The following is a 20130-nucleotide window of genomic DNA, read 5'->3' on the forward strand; positions in this document are numbered from 1 at the left end:
CTTTGCCATCATTGCAATCCAAGGGAACAGCTGGGAGCATGACGTCACTGATGGAAAGCAAAACGCTGACGTCACCAGACTCAGCGTGAACTCAAATCTAGGCACCTGCATCTTAGGACACAAATGCAATGTGACATGTCTACTGTGGAGCTCTCTCCCCCCCCCCCCAAACAACAACCATCCCCACCCCTCCCCCAACCACACACACAAGACGGTAACACATCGTCAAATGTAAGTTCACAGAGTGTGCATGAAATCTGTATTCAGAGGAAAAAACATGAAATATTTTAGGTTAATTTTTTTTTTTATGTAATTATTACGTTACTGCTTCAGCACACTAATTTTATACCAGATGACATTCTAGCTTCTGAGTGGTCGCATGACAGTAATACATAATTCTTGGCACCTGCCCTCAAACCAAATCTGCTCCCCTGCTTTCTCAAGCCCAGCCAGAAAATCCTCAACAGCTCCTATATTTCCAAGGATGAGGTAAACTTTGGAGGCATGTAGGGTGACACACCAGCGGCACTCGCACATGAATGTTTAGGGAATGAAGTCAAAGAGATTACGGGATTCTGATCAAGGGGGGAGACTTAGAGAGAAGGCACTGAAAATAACCAAGCAGATGGAGGAAAAATTTGTGGCAGTTCACAGAACCAGGGGCATGGAGATGTGAGGCCAATGGCTGTCAAAAATGACCTGGATACAACTGGAGCCCTGATCACATGACACAGACGCTGACATGGTGGCATTTATGAGGTCATGAGTCATGCACTGCAGCGGACGAATCATCACGGTCCTCATAACTGCCTTTCGAGATAACTGATACAGTTAATCCATTTATAAGACTTGTACATAAAACAAGAGCAGGTGTATAATACCATTAAAGCCTCTTGGGACTAGAACCTGCGACCATAAATGTGACTCTGCGCTACTGCTGTGTAGAGAACGTTTTCGAAGCTTTCTCGAGTCATGACACAGAAACGCCTTTTACGGAAACAAACCGGAAAGCACAGGGTTAAACAAAAAGGCTTGCATTCTGCAGTCTTCCATTGTTTTAGCCAATCCCTTCTGGGAGGTTCAAAATCCTCTGTGGTTGTTTCTGGCCCGTGAGCACATTGTTCTACCCTTGGGGTCTCGCTGCTCCTAGTGTTCTTTGCTAAGGTGCAGAGGGTACCGCACAGTTCACTCCAGGCCGAGAGAACAATCGCAGAGTCGGGGCTCAAAACTGTCATAATCCGTAGTTTGAGTTGCACCGCTTCAGTAAATCTGATCACTTCTGGACAGGAGAGGGAAGCGGGTGCTTTTTCTCACTCCCCAATACATTTCCACGGTGTCTGAGGCAGATAAACACTCCCCCGTAATATTACACTTTTCAAAGCCTTTCAAGGAACTTCAGATGACCTGGTGTGAGACGGGTGTGAGGGATCCTGGCTTTCGTTCCACACCTTCCATCCTCAGTGTGACCGTAATTTACTTCATTTAACAACCTTTCCTCTCTGTTAAATGTGTCAGTGTCATCATTTCAGGAGAATAAAATAAACACTGGAAGCTTCTTCTACAATAACAGTCTCCCCCCCCCCACCGTCTCTCTCTCTCTCTCTCTCTCTCTCTCTCTCTCTCTCTCTCTCTCTCTCTCGCTCCTTTCCCATATTCTGTTTGAAGCAAAGGGGTAACATCACCTTTGGATAGCTTCCTGTGTTGCTCTCTCTGCCGTGCCGCCAGAACAACTGTCTCCCTGCCAGCCCCCTCCGTCTGGGAAGCTGCCGGCCCACTCGAACTCGCTGACCAGGAAAGGGTTTGTTTTCCCCACAACGGACTCTGGGGGGATGGCGAGAGAGTTGACAGCATCCCACGTCTGGTCCCGACCCTGCTAGCTTGCCCGCACAGCATGCCTCTTCCTGGGAGGAAGCAGGGGGAGAAACGAGGTCAGGAGGGGTTGTTACTGCACTGAGCCAATCTAGAGGAAGTAGAGTCTGAAGTCATTACTAAGCGAGGCCATATACAGGAAGTGGATTCTGAGGTCATTAAAGAGCACAGTCATATATAAGTAGAAATATGAGGTCATCATTCAACGCAGCTATAAAAGATCATCCAGAGGAAAGAGCAGACAAAACAAGATTAGCGCGATTGCAAAACAACTCTCAGATGTTTTTAAATAAAACCTTAAAAGCTGAAAGTTTGATTTGTGTCCATTTCAACGTGTCCACTCATTTAGGGGAATGAACTTGCATAATTGACACCATACAACATAAGCAATAAACAAGCTAGTGATTTTATAGCCTTAGATGATTATATGATAACAAAATAGATGCTTTAAAAATATGATGTCCTCTGTTTTATGCCCCGTGTTTCCTGGGATAGGGTCCAGGCCCAAGAAGACCCTGTACTGCACGGACTATGGAAATTGGATGGAAGGGTGAATAGAATAAAAAACAGACATTTGAACTGTTAGCCTGTTTAAGTTACATCACTTTTCACAACGAATATGGCCACAGTAAGCAGCTAAAAATTGGCTGTTTTTCATCATTTCCATTATATTCCGGTTTGTATAGAATTTAGCATTAGCAACCTGCAAATAATCGTGCTTTCGAGAAAACCCTGTTGACAGCTCTTAAAATTTTCACGTAACTGGCAGTTTTTAAGCCTTGATCGGCCCAGTATAGCAGAATTTTACCCACTGCTCGTTAGCTACGTTCATGTCTTGTTTTCTGAAACCATACAACTGGTCAAGATCTGAGACGCTAAGAGATGGTGAAAGACACCATTATGTGTCAGGGTCAGCGCCCGTCTGACCCTGTCCTTGGGTCTCTTCCCCGTGTGGCCGGCAGCCATTGCTGGCCATCCTGTTCCTTCCTGTCTTTGTACTAGACCCTTGCGTGTCTCTCCTGCTCCCTGGACTGCCACATAGCTCAAAGGGCTGCGTGTGGAGCACAGAGGCTCTACCCTGCAGTTGTAGTTACGAGGTCAGCCTCACCTCTTTTGTTTGTTTATTGTTTTTCTGTTATTCCTAGTGTTTAATAGCCCTTTGCGTCCCTATTTTTGGTTTATCCTTAGATTGATATTGTTTATCCCTGTGTTTAATCAGTCTTGTTTATGGTTCTCTGCCCCTGCCTTGGTTATCTTCTGTCTTACTTCTTTCTTGAGAGTGCAGTATTTCCCTGTGTTTCCCCAGTTTCAGGTTCTTTGGTTCCTTGTTTATTAGTGCAAGAGTCTTCAGCTGTGTTTTGTTGCCCTGTGCCCTCATTGATTGGTTGTTTTTGATGATTCACACCTGCCTTTTGCTACTCCTCGTTATCATTATATTAAAGTACCTGCCTTTGTTCATCTCCTTAGTGGGTGATTGTGGTTTTTTTTGTGTGTTCTGTTTTGTTTAATAAACCCATTTAGACTCTGGGCCGCAAGTGGATCGTCCTCTTTTTTTCCTGCCTGCACCATGCATCACGTCCGTAGCATTATAAGACTCGCTAGTTCTCACTAGTCCGGGTCTTATCTAAACCAGGGTGTGCCGGCTCGTGACTGGCCTGCAGAGGACGTAGATCTGTCGAAGAGGAGGAAGTAGAGGCTGAGGTTTTTAGGAGTAGGATGTCCTAATTGCAGTTTGCTAGACTCCATTATACTTCACACAGTGGTGGCTGACAGAGACCCAGGAGAGGCGGAAGGTGAGGGAGGAGAGCCGAATAAACCAGCCAGGAGAAGCGGGGACTTTCATTTGAGGGCCCCATAACTGGTTGATCTTCTACTCAAATCCTGGTCATAATAACCCACGCATTTATTTCCTGAACTCTAGAAATTGTATTATTTCTAGAATGATGGCCCACATGTTGTCTTTTATTGCACAATATAGTAGCATGCAGCTGTCGTTGCTGATGAGTCTATATGCTCTTCTGGCTGCAACAAGTCCATGGAATGAATGCCAGACCTCACAAACCGTTTGCTGTAGCACACAGGTGTTCTGGACGCCGGTCACGGAATGGAAGCGGTACTACGGCTATGTGTTCGTGTGAGTCTGTCCTTCCATCTACATATATTCTCATTCTATATCTGTTCATATGGAAGAAATAAAGATGTGTCATTACGTGACGCACTAAAAACAGGCTCTTGTTTTCATCCTCTGTGTTGCCCCAGCAACACGCTTGGGTCAGAATGTTTCGGCGAAGTCTGAGGGAAGATCTCACAGTGCCAGCTGATTAAGACCAAGTATACATAGTAGGACCGACAGACGGAATCAGTGGAGTGGGCCAGTTTTAAATAACAAGACAGCTGGAGTGTCTGGCTAATCAACGACTGTGCTAGTCCTTGAATATTCTTAGAAACACATTCAGGCTTAGCAAAGCAATTCTGGCAAGAAAGTGCAAAGTTCCACTCTGCTAGTCTGAGATCGTCGACTGGGGCCTTAAGCTCGGGAATATCTGCCATGAAGAATCCCCAAGAAGATACGTAAAATGGTGCATTGACTCGCACTCCATTGTCTTGGGCCCTTTAAAAAGCACTTTTGGTTTTATAATAATTTAGACCACAAGAAACCCCAGCACCCTGTAAATCAGCTGAGAAATTCAAGGAAAAGGCACAAAACAAACCAGTTTGGTTTTGTGTGGTCATGTGCTACCATGTGGCAGGCCAAAGACGTCGAGTCCAGCAGTGACTGACCATGAGAAGAAATGATCATATTATCACTCTACGTAGGAAAGAGACAAAACCGAAAGAAAATAAGCTCATGCTGAAAAGTTAAGAGTTAAGAGGCACTCTTGGCAACTTCTCAGTGTTCAGTGGAAGGAGCTCTCTTCAATAACAAAAGTATCAGTTGCAGCTTTGATTTTTAAATCTTTTTCGAAACTAATTGCTAACATGCTCCTGCAGCATGTTTCTGGCAAATCCAAGCCCATTTAACAAAGGAGATGTTTGCTCAAAATAGTGTGGCACTACTGCTCCCCAACACACACACACACACACATACAGAGCTGTACTCATATCTTTGTGGGGACCGTCCATTCATCTCTATGGGCAAAACCCTAATCCCAGCAATGGCAACCTTAACCCCTACTCAGCCCTAACCTTAACTAAGTAACCAAACAAAATAAGTCTTTTGGCATTTTTTTTTCATAAAATTGAATTTCCCTTTTTGGGGACTGGAAAAAAAATGGTCCCCACAACGTCAAAATGACATGTTTTTATCACATTGTAGGGACATTTGGTCCCCACAGTGTAATGTATATCTGACCCACACACGCACACATGCACACAGCATTCTGGCTGGCCTGAGTCTGTTTAGAGGTCAGAAACCTGCCTCATCCAGCAACGACAGAGCCTCACCCTCAGGGAATCGTGCTTCCAGTCTCCCGTGTATAGCTGAGGGCTGGATACTGGGCCTTAGCCCTCCCCCCTATAGTAGATGGAATTGCCTCGCACCACCTAACCAGAGTACAAAGCCATGTTACCACGATCTATCATCCTATCATACCAACTTTGTTACGATCTGTGGTGCACTCCTCCGTATCTTTGTCTGCAAAGATGTTCTGCCTGCATGACCTGTCCAATGTATTACTGCAATCTACATTTCATGAGATTCGCGTGAGACAATCCACAACCCCCCTCCCCCCCTCAGTGACCGTCAGCATGGAGATGCAGGTATGAGGAAGGTGGAAAAGATCAGGGCGCCATGGAGAGTGCACATGGAGGGTGGTAGTGTGTTGGGAGGTCAAACCGGTGGGTTTAAAGGTCAAGAGGGGCCGGGGGGGGGGGGGGGTGGTGGATCAGATGAAGGCTGCGCTGCTTACAACTTGACACTGGGGAGGTGAAAGCGAAAGGGGCAGCCAGACCCCCCCCAGCCACCCATACCCCAACCCCCCTTGCGGGGAGTCGTCCAGGACACACTGAAGCAATTAGAGGCTCGTATAAATCAATTTGCAGTTGGTTTTAAAACTGATCTGTTCCCAACAATCCCTGGACAGGGTATGATTCAGGTTTGTTTTGATTTGTGAGTTCGGAACGCAGTGGGGTTTGAAATGGCCTGGGTTTAAGTTCTGTTTTGGGGTCGGTTGGTTGGAATGAATTGGGATGGGGGGGGGGGGGGTTAATTCTATTCAGGGTGTGGTTAGTTGAAATAGAGTTAAGTTTCACGCCAGTTTGGGATATGACACATATTGTCCATCATCCTCCTTGATAGGTTACCACGATTGCCTTTTAAAAATGAAACGTCAGTGCAATTCCATGGATAATCACCAGCAAGAAACAAACTGTGCAATGCTGTGCATAGTGACCTTTTTACTAAACGAAAGTGACCGTTGCTATATATTTAGATGTCAATTTTTTTCAATTCTGTCACTAAAAACTTGAGAAGTTATGGCTTAGCCTAAACTTTGGCCATAGCAATTCTCAGATGTTAAATACATTTAATAGATCAACAGCAACTATGCCAGTAATTGCCATCGTGGAAAATACAAAGAAATGTACTAGCCATTCCTCATAGTGTCACACATATTACTCATTCATGCAAAATCAACAGAAATGCAAAGCACTTCGTGCCAGCCTGCTTGTGAAAGCGTACTGAAATTAATGAAATTCCCCGGACAAAGACTAGCACTGTTAACTTCGTAGCCACAGCTTTGCTGATTTTTCATTCGTTTCACGCCACTGCCATCTAGTGCCCGCATAAGGACAAGCAAAGGATTTCTAATACTTGGAATACAGTCGAAAATTAAGACCTAACAGTAACTGGAGGGACTGTAAATTATTTGAATACGTGTAAAGTTTCATCTTCAGATTAAATAATGTTTTCATGTTATCTGAACAATCCCATATCATATCACCATACCACAATTCATTTACGTAGGTGTCCATGCATCCACCTTCGAGAGGTTTATCCAGTATATCTTCCCGGGGAAGCCTAGAGTTTCTCCCAGGCAGCACAGTGGGGAAAGCAGGGAACACTCTGGACGGGATGGTAGTTCATCTCAGGGCACACACATTTACATAGCATTTAGCAAATGAGCGCCATTATTTTGCAATATAACAACAGCAATGATAATAAGAGAAGTTAATATCACGGAAACAAAAACACTAAATAGGCTACTTTTCCGTCTAGTGGTAATATTCCTAAAGAGATAGATGTGCTTCTATTGTCAGTGCTTAAAGAATGAATTTAGCGGTATTGGTAAATACAATCAACTACTTCCGGGTAACAAAATCACGTGACACAAGGCTGACAGTAGTGGCTGCCAGTACGAGGTGGCTGGAGATTATACTGACGATCACTGGCACACTTTCGACAAAGATAGCCATGGATGAAGACGGTCTGCCGATTGTCGGCTCGGGAGTTGATCTGACAAAGGTGAGCTTTCCGTTGGTTTCGGTTTAGCTGTCTGCGTCTTCCACAGTAAACGGAACTGACACGGGGCACTCGTTTCGTTTTGTAATAAAAGAAGACATGCAAAGGAAAGTTATTTATGTAGCACATGAATATGACGAATGTTTCCCAGTGCACAGCTCCTCGCTCTGGAGCCATTAAGCCCTTTGCGTTCTGCCTGACTGCCTGCATCTTATTGACGGATCCATCCCTCAGGTCCCGGCTATCCCGCAGAAAAGAGTCGTTGCGTTTCTCAACCAGTTCATTGTGCATACGGTCAGGTTCCTCAACCGGTTTTCCACTGTCTGTGAAGAGGTAAATAAACCTGTCCAACTGTCCATGATATTATAATAAAGGTCATTGTTAGTGTTTGGGTAGCGGACATACTGTTCCTGTGTCTGTTTCAGAAATTGGCCAGCATATCCCTTAGGATTCAGCAAATTGAAACCACTCTCAGCATTTTGGAAGCGAAGGTTAGTTGTATTTGTCTCGTGTATCATGTGTATGTCTAGCCCGCACTGGTTCTTTTATTTTGTAGTTAATTGTAGTTTGCATTAGTTGGTTGTTTTTTTAAAATATTATTTTTTTAAATGAGAAAATGCACATGATGTCCATCAGATGCACATGGTCAGAGGTTCCCCTACGACCCAGAGGTCTCTGGGCTGTAGCCCGGCAAAGCCTGTATGTTAAACTGCCCTTTTCTGAGCTGGAACTGAAATTGTGTCATGGTTTCTTCAACCAGCTGTCCTCTATCCCTGGTCTGGAGGACGTGAGAGTGGAGGGAGCCACTCGTGCACAGGCTGAGTCTAATGGCCCCGTGCTGATGTCTGGGCAGTCAGAGAACCCCACAGCAGCGTCATCTCCAGAGGTATCCATGCAGAAACTACTTAACCTAGTTAAACATCTCCAGTGTGTGCAGGCACCTTATCATATATTTTGTTTGGTTTAATGTTAATATACTATGACGTTTTTATAATTTTTCCAATCATTCCCATCCTTCAGATTTCATCCCTGTCATATGGTTAGTTTGAAACTTCATCAGCATGTTGTATATCATGCGACAGCACAGTGGTTTGATGTAATTCCACAGAACCCAGAGGAAGCACAACAGCAACACCGGGCAGATGAGGGTAGAGATAACATCATGACTGTGTCCAAAGACCCACGATATGCGAGATACTTAAAGATGGTGCAAGTGGTAAGTTGGGAGTCAAGGGTGGACTGCAGGGAGGAAGTCAACTGGGCTGGTGTTCCGATACTCGGCGTTTACTCTGTTTTGGGGGTAAATCTACATCTTTTCAAATCTTAGGGTGTTCCTGTCATGGCCATAAAAAACAAGATGATACTCGAAGGTTTGGATCCCAGCCTGCTGGAGTAAGTTCCCCTTCCGGAAAGTTCTACCCCTCCATCCACAATGATGTTTCTTCGACTGCAGCTGTTGATGTGAGGCTATGAAATCTGAGATGGATGGGACTGTTGTTAAAAAAAAAAAGTTTGTCATTTGTGATAGTACAAGTACAGTGAGATGCTTGCTTGTGCGTTCCCTGCAGACTGGGTAATTCAAGGTAAGAGGACACAGGACAAACATTTAGTACAGCTCCTCTCAACCCATAGGTCGCGACCCAAATCAAGTTCTGAAAGGGTCGCGAGGCAGAGTTGGAAATGCACGCGTTTTAAAACCAGCAAGCTCCTACACTGATCCATGATCAGATTTCCCAGCCCCAATTAACCTATGTAAATGGGTTTCGGGTCTGCAGCCGGTGAGTGCAGAACTAGTGAACACTCAACCAATCCAAGAAGCCAAACCACAGATGCTTAATTTTAAATTCACTGGCACATCCAATCAGATTTGTGTGATAGGCACCGATTGGCGTAAATTGCAGAGTTCACTGCGTGCTTGATCATAGCATGGTAAAACTTGGGCTGCCATAAAAAAAAAATAAAAAAAGATTGAGAAACACTGACTTCGTAACAGGACATAGACCAACAATAAGGTTAAGAAATATAAGTATGAATATGTAACTGTATATGTGGGCATATGGATTATCTGGAAGAATAAGTGATATAATTATGTACAGTATACATGCATAGCAGTAGTGAATAGCACTAAGGCAGGGGTGGCCAATCTCATCTGCAAAGGGCCGGTGTATATGTAGGTTTTTGGGATAACCTTTAGGCCTGCTGTTCAAACCCAGGTGTGAGTATAGGGCTATAATGGGATCAGTACAAAAACAGCACCTAATCACAGATTTCAACTCGCCTCTTACTGTATTTTACTGGAATTAACCGGTGATTGACAATGTATGTGAAATCCACCCCCTACGGGTTTCAAAGGGCTGTTTCTCCAGATATCAGGCACGTCTACTAAAGGCATTCAGTCTTGTGCACACTGCCTGGCATGTTTGGACTCTTGCTACTGTATTAGTGCATCGCTGCTCATTGCTCTAAGTAGCAAATTCCCTGTACACGCTGCTCCTGCCACTAGCACGGCTGGGGGCGGAGCCAGAACATTGTCTGAACTGTTGTCATATCCTTCTCAGAGGTGGTATTTAAAAGTTATAAAATATCGATCCTGGGAAGTGTCCTGTTCATTTTAATTCCAAGGCTTTAAAATCAATATTTCAAACTATTATCTGAACTTAGACCCATTTTAAAAATAAAACGTTAAGCGAAGCTTAATTTCACAGATTCCACATCCATGTAGCTGTTTATTTACTTAGCAGTTCAGCTTGCGTATGTCGCTGAATGGTACAACAGCTTTGCCCGTTGTTTCTGTTTGACTTTGTGGTGGATCTCTCTTCCCCATTTCCGTCGTCAGTAATCCTGAAGCTCCGGTGCCAGATGGAGGAAAGAAGGATGTAGACGAGGAAGACAATAGCTCCGGCAGCGAATCATCCTTCAGCGACTGATCTCCTCCCGTGACGCAGCCATCTCACTTTAGCATTAAAAGACTGGAATAAACATCACTGGCTCCTATACCATTCTCGCTCACGCCAGACCGGCGGTTCTGCGATGGCTGGGACCACATCGGTGTAGAAACTCAAATTGTATGCGCTCCCAGGGGGGAACAATGTGTGATCACTGGGTGTAATAGGAATGAAACGGGAAGGAGATACTGGGGCTCCCCTGCTAGGCGTAACTGCAGTGAACACCTGCAGGTGTGTGTCACACCCAAAGACATGTGACACATGACTCAGCGAAGGCCTAATATGGACATGCACTTATCAGGGGGTTTGTTCTTAAATGAAGTTTTCAGTCTAGCTAGGCTACTGATTGAAGATCTAGCTTAGGTGTTATTAGTAAGAGCTGGAAAGTCCAAAGTAGCGTCATCCAGAGTCTGTCTCAGCTGTTCTTTACTCTTAATGGCTCCTGTTCTGTTTCATCCCAAATATGTCTCTTTGAGTTCTTATTGGCTAACACATCCCCGTGTAGCACAGCATTTATGCTAGATGTCGTCACTAGAGACAGCCGAGTTGTCTTAAAACAAGAGTTCTAATTAAACCCCAGTGTTTCGTGATGGATTCTGATGGGCTATTCATATGTGAGCTTGTTTGGTTCATCAGGGAGTTTTGAGTGTCTGAGGAATTTCGAGGAGGACTAAATGGAGAATTGGGGGGTCGGGTTTTGGACATTTCATCCATGGCCCATGAGCCTATGCTGCGCTTTAGTGTTCATTAATAAAATGTGTCTAACCTACTGTTGTGATGATGAGAAATAAATTGGGTATAGTTGGGTTCTTTTGGGGAAAAAACTAATACAACATCCAATAGTTTGTGAGTAATAAAAATCCAACATCTGTAAAAAGAATTCAGTTTTATTTCAAAGTGCATGATATGTCTGTAGGTTAAGTGCAACTTTATACAAAAAAGTCAAAATATAAACATGTCATTTTTATCCATTAACTAATGAAAAAATTCAACAAAACAATTTTGTCAGTAGTGGACTGACACTTTCAGTTTCAGTGTGACTTTCTGGAAAAGAAAAAAAATACAAGGTAGTAATCATTAATCTACAACATTATTTCAGATTACCCATTACTCAGTTTTGTCAAGTTTTATGGCCTATGGTTATAAACCATTTGCTGAAACTTTGAACTGATATGTACGTCATACAGTTGTTTAGAAGGTTTTATGCAGTGTGCAATATAACAGATGAAAACAGTCAGGTATAGGGGTGTACAGAGTAGAGATGGACACAGTCAGGTATAGGGGTGTACAGAGTAGAGATGGATACAGTCAGGTATAGGGGTGTACAGAGTAGAGATGGATACAGTCAGGTATAGGGGTGTAGAGAGTAGAGATGGATACAGTCAGGTATAGGGGTGTAGAGAGTAGAAATGGATACAGTCAGGTATAGGAGTGTAGAGAGTAGAGATGGATACAGTCAGGTATAGGGGTGTAGAGAGTAGAGATGGATACAGTCAGGTATAAGGGTATAGAGAGTAGAGATGGATACAGTCAGGTATAGGGGTGTAGAGAGTAGAGATGGATACAGTCAGGTATAGGGGTGTAGAGATGGATACAGTCAGGTATAGGGGTGTAGAGAGTAGAAATGGATACAGTCAGGTATAGGGGTGTACAGAGTAGAGATAGACACAGTCAGGTATAGGGGTGTAGAGAGTAGAGATGGATACAGTCAGGTATAGGGGTGTAGAGAGTAGAGATGGATACAGTCAGGTATAGGGGTGTATAGAGTAGAGATGGACACAGTCAGGTATAGGGGTGTAGAGAGTAGAGATGGATACAGTCAGGTATAGGGGTGTACAGAGTAGAGATGGACACAGTCAGGTATAGGAGTGTAGAGTAGAGATGGATACAGTCAGGTATAGGGGTGTAGAGAGTAGAGATGGATACAGTCAGGTATAGGGGTGTAGAGAGTAGAGATGGATACAGTTAGGTATAGGGGTGTAGAGAGTAGAAATGGATACAGTCAGGTATAGGAGTGTAGAGAGTAGAGATGGATACAGTCAGGTATAGGGGTGTAGAGAGTAGAGATGGATACAGTCAGGTATAGGGGTGTAGAGTAGAGATGGATACAGTCAGGTATAGGGGTGTAGAGAGTAGAGATGGATACAGTCAGGTATAGGGGTGTAGAGAGTAGAGATGGATACAGTTAGGTATAGGGGTGTAGAGAGTAGAAATGGATACAGTCAGGTATAGGAGTGTAGAGAGTAGAGATGGATACAGTCAGGTATAGGGGTGTAGAGAGTAGAGATGGATACAGTCAGGTATAGGGGTGTAGAGTAGAGATGGATACAGTCAGGTATAGGGGTGTAGAGTAGAGATGGATACAGTCAGGTATAGGGGTGTAGAGAGTAGAGATGGATACAGTCAGGTATAGGGGTGTAGAGTAGAGATGGATACAGTCAGGTATAGGGGTGTAGAGTAGAGATGGATACAGTCAGGTATAGGGGTGTACAGAGTAGAGATGGATACAGTCAGGTATAGGGGTGTACAGAGTAGAGATGGATACAGTCAGGTATAGGGGTGTACAGAGTAGAGATGGATACAGTCAGGTATAGGGGTGTACAGAGTAGAGATGGATACAGTCAGGTATAGGGGTATACAGAGTAGAGATGGATACAGTCAGGTATAGGGGTGTAGAGAGTAGAGATGGATACAGTCAGGTATAGAGACGGAGAGAGTAATAACGAAATGCACAAAGATACATTATTAGAAGATAAGCAATATTACCTTGAACTCCCTAATGTAGGTAAAAAAGAAGAAGACGAAAGCAAAGGACACTATCCACTCGCTGACAGCGCTGACAACATGGAGGATGTACTGCTGTTGGCCACAGAAAGGAAGAGGACACTTAGAATTGGTCCCACTAGGGCTGGGCGATGTGAATCAAAAAACATTTATAAACAATGTTTGTAAATTATTCTTCTTCCTTTCATATGAAAAGTAAAAGTCAGATTTATAAAAACCTTGTATAAACCACAATATGTATCATGCAAATTATAAATCCCACATATAGTAGAAACATCTGCACGTGTGGGTACTTAAGATACTGTCCCATTCCGAAGAAGATAACCAATCATTTTTCTTTCTACCCTCAAAACATTTTTGTGAAAGTGAAACTCTCACCAGCACGTTTGCAAAACCATTTCAATGACGATGGAGCCATGAACCACAGAGAAAAAAGATATTTCTCAGAAAGCGAAGTGTAGACGTTTTAATGTCCAAAGTAGAGGAACGGCAAACCATTTTATGCTGCAGTACATTTGCCAGTTTGACAAGAAATTAAAAAGACTCGAAAGGCAACATGTGACTGCTGCTGTTAATGCGGTCAGTCAACAAGCCGGATACAGACAAAAATTTAAAATCTGTTGAACTGGCGTTCATAACATAAAAAGTCTATTTATTATCAATGTTTAAACAAACAGTGCTATGGTATACACTTTGCAGATCAAATTACATTTGCCTCCTAAACTTTTTATATAAGCCTAATATACAAATCATCTAAATAATGTAAAATTATGTACAAAGTTACACTGAAAGTACTATGTTTTGGCCCCCTTACTAAAAATGCAGTTAATGGCAGTGAAAAGTTTATAACTCGCAGTCGCAAAGATAGCTAACGTGAGAGAGGCTGGTTGCAAAGGCGTAGTCAAGGCAAGACTGAATATTGAAGTTACACTTAGACTAACATATACAGACACTCCTCTGCTTACGAACTTTCAACTTATGAACTTTCAACTTACGAACTTTCAACTTACGAACTTTCAGACATACGAATGAAGAGGACTGCAAGTTCAAATTGTGTTCATTGGGCTGCCCGCAACATCAATATTTTTTCCTGTGCGCCAATTCTGCCCAGTACGACTTCTGGCTGCTATTCCCGCCGCGCAGCAGCGTAGCGTGCGAACTCCCAGCATCCTAGTTCTTAGTACTTGCGTATACCATTAAAATGATGTTGAATAACGACTTACGAACATCTCAAGTTACGAACAGCCGTTCGGAACGTAACTCATTCATAAGTAGAGGAGCGTCTGTAGTATGTAGGGCCTAAAAACCTTTTGATAGTCTAAGCGTATCTTTAATTGTTGACCTTTCACTAATATTTAAATATTATATTATTTTATGTGATCCAAATCATTTTCAGCATTGTTGTCACAAATAACTGATACCGCAAATGTGAAGGGGGTGTACATGCAGATGCACACATGTTGGTGCCTGTATTTGCTTTGACTTTTCAGTATGTGCATATGTAACTCAGACTCCATGCAATGAATATATTCTTACATAGAAATTCATTCATTAGAAAAATCAAACAAATTCTGAATGTTAGTTCTATATCAAATATAATAAAAATAACTTCAAAGAAGTTATATCATGTATTGCTATTCTGGCTAAAAATAGAAAGATATGGGGCCTTATTCATAAAGACTTCATAAGTAACAAAGTAACATTTGTATGCACATTTATATGAAGATTTTTGGATTTAAAAAGGCACGGCGAAAACAAAACAAACCCTGAACGAGTTCGGAGCAGTCGTACGAACGTTTTGTTGGAGATATAAATGAAAGACATCTAGAGGTTAAATGTTCCGTCGTAAGTCAGAGCTACACAGTTTGCAAACACAGGGTTTCTTTCATTGTTTGCAAACATACATTCAGCTATTCAGTACAGAAATTTATTTCTTCCAAACAGAAGTCTTAAAACAATAACAAAAATAAACCGCCTTCCTTTTCAGATTTGCCGGAAAAATAAATGGCTTTAAAGTGCATTCTATTCAACTTCCTTTGGTGCAGCGATGCAGTAGTATGACGTATTACCTCATTATGTATCTTCCAGTGCAGCTTGGAGGACTTCACCAGCACTCCACATACGATCACTGATGGAGGGAAAGTTCAGGAGAACCTCAACACAACACAGTGTTGTAATCTCAAATCAAGAGGATGATTTCTGTGGGGTGCAGGTCAATATGGCAGTGAAAAGTTTATAACTCGCAGTCACAAAGATAGCTAACGTGAGAGAGGCTGGTTGCAAAGTGGTAGTCAAGGTAAGACTTTGAATATTAAAGTTACACTTAGACTAACATATACAGACACTCCTCTGCTTACGAACTAAGCAGGCTATTTTTTACAGTGCAGCTAGGCCACACAGTTTCAAGCCAAGTCGAATGCTTTAGTTGATCATAACAGACAAATCACACTCCTAGATATCCGCTTCCCTCACATCACACCACGGCACTTTGGCTGTTCGAAGGCAAGTGCTTAAGGTGTCTAAGGCAGCAAAGGATACTTGTCACAGAAGCAAAGACGGAAATGGCGGAGATGAAAGTTTGGCTGAGACACACAGTCCTGGAGGACCAATAAGGGTACATTCTGCGGGAGATGATGGACTGGAGGATGATGTAGGTCTCTCCTGACAGAAAGACGGTGAGAGCAGCAATATCGTGCACCAATGGATTCTGGGTCTCCTGGAACAACACCAAGATCCAAATAGGTGCATCACACAATGAGGCAAAGAACCTACTACACACTGGTGTGGGGGTCTACCCTCCTTAGGGCATCCAACATTGAGTTGACTTTCCCACAAAGCATTTCTTTCCTAATTGCTTATAAATCGAAATGACTGATGATTGATCTGATGCCAAGTCAGTTAATGATTAAAGAGAGTAGAGCAGCCTGAGATCTGCTGTGTGAAGTATGAGAGTATTGCTGTCTGAAAAAAATAAAAAAATAATACAACATGCTGATCAAGCTGAACTGCCATGATCAGTCCCTGTCTTGCATGTTGTTTCCCTGTTTGGCCAGCAGATGTCACTGGCCATCCTGTTTGTCTCTGTGTTCCTTGTAACTCTTAGCCCTAGTATTTAGTTGCTTAGTAATGGCCCACACCTGCCCCTTGTCTTGTCCAAGTTACTAGTGTATATATGTGTCTGCCCTTACGTATCGAATGCTTAATTAAAACATGACATAGAATATGGGAAAATAGTGTGTTTGGAGCCATAGAAACTTTATTGGTTCACTTTCCACTATACATCTGCCACCATGATTTGTTCAACAGTGTAGCATATTTGTGTAATAGGAAGTACAAAACCTGGAAGGGATTACAAACGAGTTCAGTTGTGTGCAATGAGATGAACAAGCAATAACCATGAATTAGAACAATTCCATACCTGAAATGTAGCAATGAAGCACATTCCCAAGCAAGAGGTTATTCCAAAACAGAAGGCAATGCGGTTTAGGCGACTCCTAGTCGTGGCCTCACATATCTTCTCCACGTACTTGTACCTGGCAAATATGGTGGCTAATCCTGGAAAACACCCAGAGAATGAAGTTCACAACAAAAAGAAACAACAACGTGTTTCTTTCCAAATGCTGTTGAGTAACACTGGGACTTTTCCCAAAAAACCATTTCATGACAGTATAGCGAAAGAATGCAAATCACATGTGCGGCCAAATAGTCAGTGTGCTTGACCCAGAGTTCCATCATGCCACCACATCCTGCTTTCAATAGCCCGTAAATGGGAAGTTGCAGCTGCGGTATTTCAACGTTCTTCAGATGATCAGATTTCCCAGCAAGAGAGACATACAAGTGCAGGCATGACCTAACCTTCCTTGCTCGGAAAGCTTTGAAGCTTCTCACATCCCTCCTACCTGGGAGAAAGGCCCGCCCTCTTACTTGTCTTTCTTATTGTTTGAGGGGGACCAGCAATAAAATAATGCAGAAAGTCAAAAAGTACAATTTTACAATGAAATAAAAAATGGTTGAGGTTCTAAGTGTGGAATTTTAAAGATCTATTCAGTTCTACATCTTTCTTGGGGAGCAAAATACAAAATGTGCAGAATCACTGGCTAAGTACATGTTATGGGACTAGCTGTGTTCCTAGAATCTGCCCGGGTATCCACACCCCTCTGTGGCCCCTCGAGGCCTTTTTTTAGCCATTCATCATTACTACACTGCAGTAATACAGGGTTTTATAGACTATTTTAACTCACCTGCAAAAGCACCGATAGTCGTCATCAGTCCAAAAATGCCACTTTCTGGGGGGTTAGTGCCGGTGTCACTAGAGAGGATCAGACATTTCATTGTCACTTTGTCATCTTTGATGAAATGCAACATTATTCAATGTTCTTTACAGTTATGCACTGTCCCCAAAGACTTAGAGACATATATATTAACAAATGACTTAACAAATTATTCATTTAACAAACATATATGAAAGAGAACTACTTAGTCGCAGGAAATGGTTTCCTGGATGGAAGCAAAGGAACCGTTTAATTTTCCTTTAATGCACAGGGTAAATTAAAGCCGACCTGTCGTCTTGTATGCAACATAATATTTACCGCTATACTTGCTACCTACTCGTACTGTAGTATTATAGGCCACTGAGTTCGCAAGTATCGAAAAAATGTTGTATTATACAGCTGACGGGTTACGTTATACACGATATTTAATCCAAATGATGAAAAAATATATATAATATGAATCCAATACAAAATACAGTCATAAATCTTGCAAAACAGTGGTAACATTAGTAACTAAAAAACATCTGTAGCTATGCACATACACCAGCAGCAGTAAACTTTCGGGTGAAAACGAAACTGATTTATTTTCTTTTTCTCAGCCCGGAATCTCCACAGTCCATATGGCAGAAAACGGCGCATATGAAGACATTTAAACAAGCGAGAAATAGGTGATAGTTAATACAGATCAATGAGAGTTTAATATAATTTTAAGTTAACACAGTATAATCCACCCTCTCGACAAAGAACCGTTACGGGTAATAAACTTCGGCTATTGTTAACGATCGCGAATAAAGTGATAAATACCGCCCTTTAAAATGTTCGCAAAAGCACTCACCTTATATATGGGAAAATAACGTCAACATCACCTCTTAAGAGTGCGACAATATACGAAATTAAGAATGTAGAGGAGGACCATATCACCAAAAAAACTGGTAAAACGCATATTCCTTCCATGAACCAAACCATCACGCCTTCAAAGTGCACTGGCCGTCAAGTAACAGTGAAGAAGCGTCTCATGTGGAAACTGTTTTTGTCCAGTCAAACGAAATCAGTGACGCTTACAGAACAAAACTTTTGAAGAGAAAAAGTTCCGACCCAAGTGTCACGTGGGCTGGTATGAAAGAGGGGCGCTTTTAATCGCTTAAATGACGATGCAACCGCAAATCTCTCTTCCTGATTGCCCGTACAACCTCTGAAATGTAATCAGTGAATAGTTCTAACAAGTCCTAGTTATGAACGTTGTGCTTTTGCTGAATATACAGCTTTGGAAAAAAAAAGAAACATTTAGTATAACAAAATATTCAGTTTCACTAATTTCTCAATTTATGAGTATATGCGCCTGTGTTAAATATTGAAAACCCAGCTTGACTCGTCTCTGCTCTTCCTTGATGGAGGGCTTCTTCTTTGCTTTGTGTCTTCGCACATTTCTTTCTAGCACTTCACACCACTTAATATTAACTATTACTTTTGAGGGTTTATGAGGTTCTGCCGGCAGGATTAAACCAGGATTGTAAAATGCAGATTTTGAAAACATATACAGTGTTTTCTTACTTTTCCAAAGCTGTTTAGTCTGTTTCGAAGTAATATTCATTGTCATATGTATTTGCCCCATCACGTGGTGGGTTGTTATTATACGGTTCTTTTGCTGATGGGTCTATTCTGCTTTTCTTCTTTTCTTAAGAACGTTTCGCCCTCATTACTTCCGCTGTAGGCGTCACATGCGGTTTGACACATCTATTAATACCGTACGAACATGTCTGGATGGACGGAAGAAAAAACGTGGCTAAGATACCACTTAAATAAGGCAAAACGCGTTTATTCGACAACTTCAGGAACTCCTGAATAGTAACACAACTTGATCTGCAATTGCTCTTCCAGGATTAGCTGACAATGCCGTATCTACCAGCACTCCCCCATACCATGAGCAGCCACCCCATTGAGCTGCATGTCACACCCCCACGGTGGTCCACCCAAAAATACTAACCTCATACTAATATAGCATTATAACACAGCTGTATACACTAACCCTTACAATTTACAGAAATAACACATTTTTAACTGGAACGACCTTGAACAGAGATAATCATAAACATGCATAACTGACCCAAACAGGCTCATGGGAGCCCAAACTTAAACCAGTACTCATCCCGTCCTTCCAGAGCAGTTAGTGCTGCCCATGCAAACTATAACGTGCAGAAATGATCTTTCAAGGATACGAGACTAGACTATAGCGCAAAACACGTTCCAATTATCTCGCTGCCAAAACTCCCCCGGTCATGGCAAATAGGCTAGTGCGATTTGACGATATTGCGGTATACTCCGGTATTCAGCAATCCCCATAATAGTATCTTTAATACCGCCAAAAATAAAGACGCTCCTCTTTCAATTTAGCTGATACAGGGATGCTGCATGTAGGCGATGCATTATAGTGCCCAGCGTTAGCTTGGGGCCTTCCTTAAGTTAAAAAGTATAGAAATTATAACGCCCATACCGTGGGTAAATCCACAAAAACAGTAAATGTCAGAAACTATTGGAGTATACGTGAAACCTAGTGCGCATGCGGCCACAGATTCCCACACTGGACCCCCAGCGGTCTACGTTTTCGGTCTCTCCAAACTCGCAGGTAATTGGAAGGGAGCAAAAACTGGTTTGAGAAACACTGCAATAAACGAAGGGTGATGTTTTTAACTCTTCAGCGAGGAGTTGTTTCTTCATTTCTCTAGCCATGAGCTTACTTACTGATGTGCCCCCTTAGGCTCTCTCTGATTCCGGAGTATACAGTAGTCTACATGATTTACGTTTA

The 20130-nt window shown here is 42.5% G+C and overlaps 2 protein-coding genes and 1 long non-coding RNA gene across 17 annotated transcripts; 2 read left to right on the forward strand and 1 right to left on the reverse strand.

Moving 5' to 3' along the window:
* The first annotated feature begins 7187 nt into the window (after positions 1 to 7187).
* On the forward strand, positions 7188 to 11042 carry washc3 (WASH complex subunit 3). The gene is made up of 7 exons (XM_048972315.1): positions 7188 to 7330; positions 7562 to 7660; positions 7753 to 7818; positions 8088 to 8213; positions 8436 to 8543; positions 8655 to 8719; positions 10164 to 11042. The coding sequence occupies exons 1-7, from the start codon at positions 7280 to 7282 to the stop codon at positions 10252 to 10254; spliced, it is 606 nt and encodes a 201-aa protein (XP_048828272.1). The 5' UTR covers positions 7188 to 7279; the 3' UTR covers positions 10255 to 11042.
* A 99-nt stretch (positions 11043 to 11141) lies between these two features.
* Positions 11142 to 18507, reverse strand: dram1 (DNA-damage regulated autophagy modulator 1). The gene is made up of 7 exons (XM_048972307.1): positions 18163 to 18507; positions 17298 to 17365; positions 16475 to 16611; positions 15595 to 15772; positions 15126 to 15184; positions 13039 to 13131; positions 11142 to 11316 (listed from the first exon to the last, which is right to left on the reverse strand). The coding sequence occupies exons 1-7, from the start codon at positions 18291 to 18293 to the stop codon at positions 11278 to 11280; spliced, it is 705 nt and encodes a 234-aa protein (XP_048828264.1). The 5' UTR covers positions 18294 to 18507; the 3' UTR covers positions 11142 to 11277.
* Positions 11393 to 12977, forward strand: LOC125705941 (uncharacterized). 15 transcript variants are annotated; one of them, XR_007381785.1, is made up of 7 exons: positions 11609 to 11658; positions 11696 to 11843; positions 11874 to 12352; positions 12388 to 12572; positions 12608 to 12679; positions 12750 to 12897; positions 12935 to 12977. It is a non-coding gene; the product is annotated as an uncharacterized LOC125705941 (long non-coding RNA). The 15 variants fall into 15 exon arrangements; XR_007381792.1 differs by having other exon boundaries at positions 12750 to 12860; XR_007381804.1 differs by having other exon boundaries at positions 11874 to 12278; positions 12316 to 12352; positions 12536 to 12679.
* Positions 18508 to 20130: the final 1623 nt, after the last annotated feature.

Source organism: Brienomyrus brachyistius, chromosome 1 (assembly GCF_023856365.1).
Source record: "Brienomyrus brachyistius isolate T26 chromosome 1, BBRACH_0.4, whole genome shotgun sequence".
NCBI classification, from domain to species: Eukaryota; Metazoa; Chordata; class Actinopteri; order Osteoglossiformes; family Mormyridae; genus Brienomyrus; species Brienomyrus brachyistius.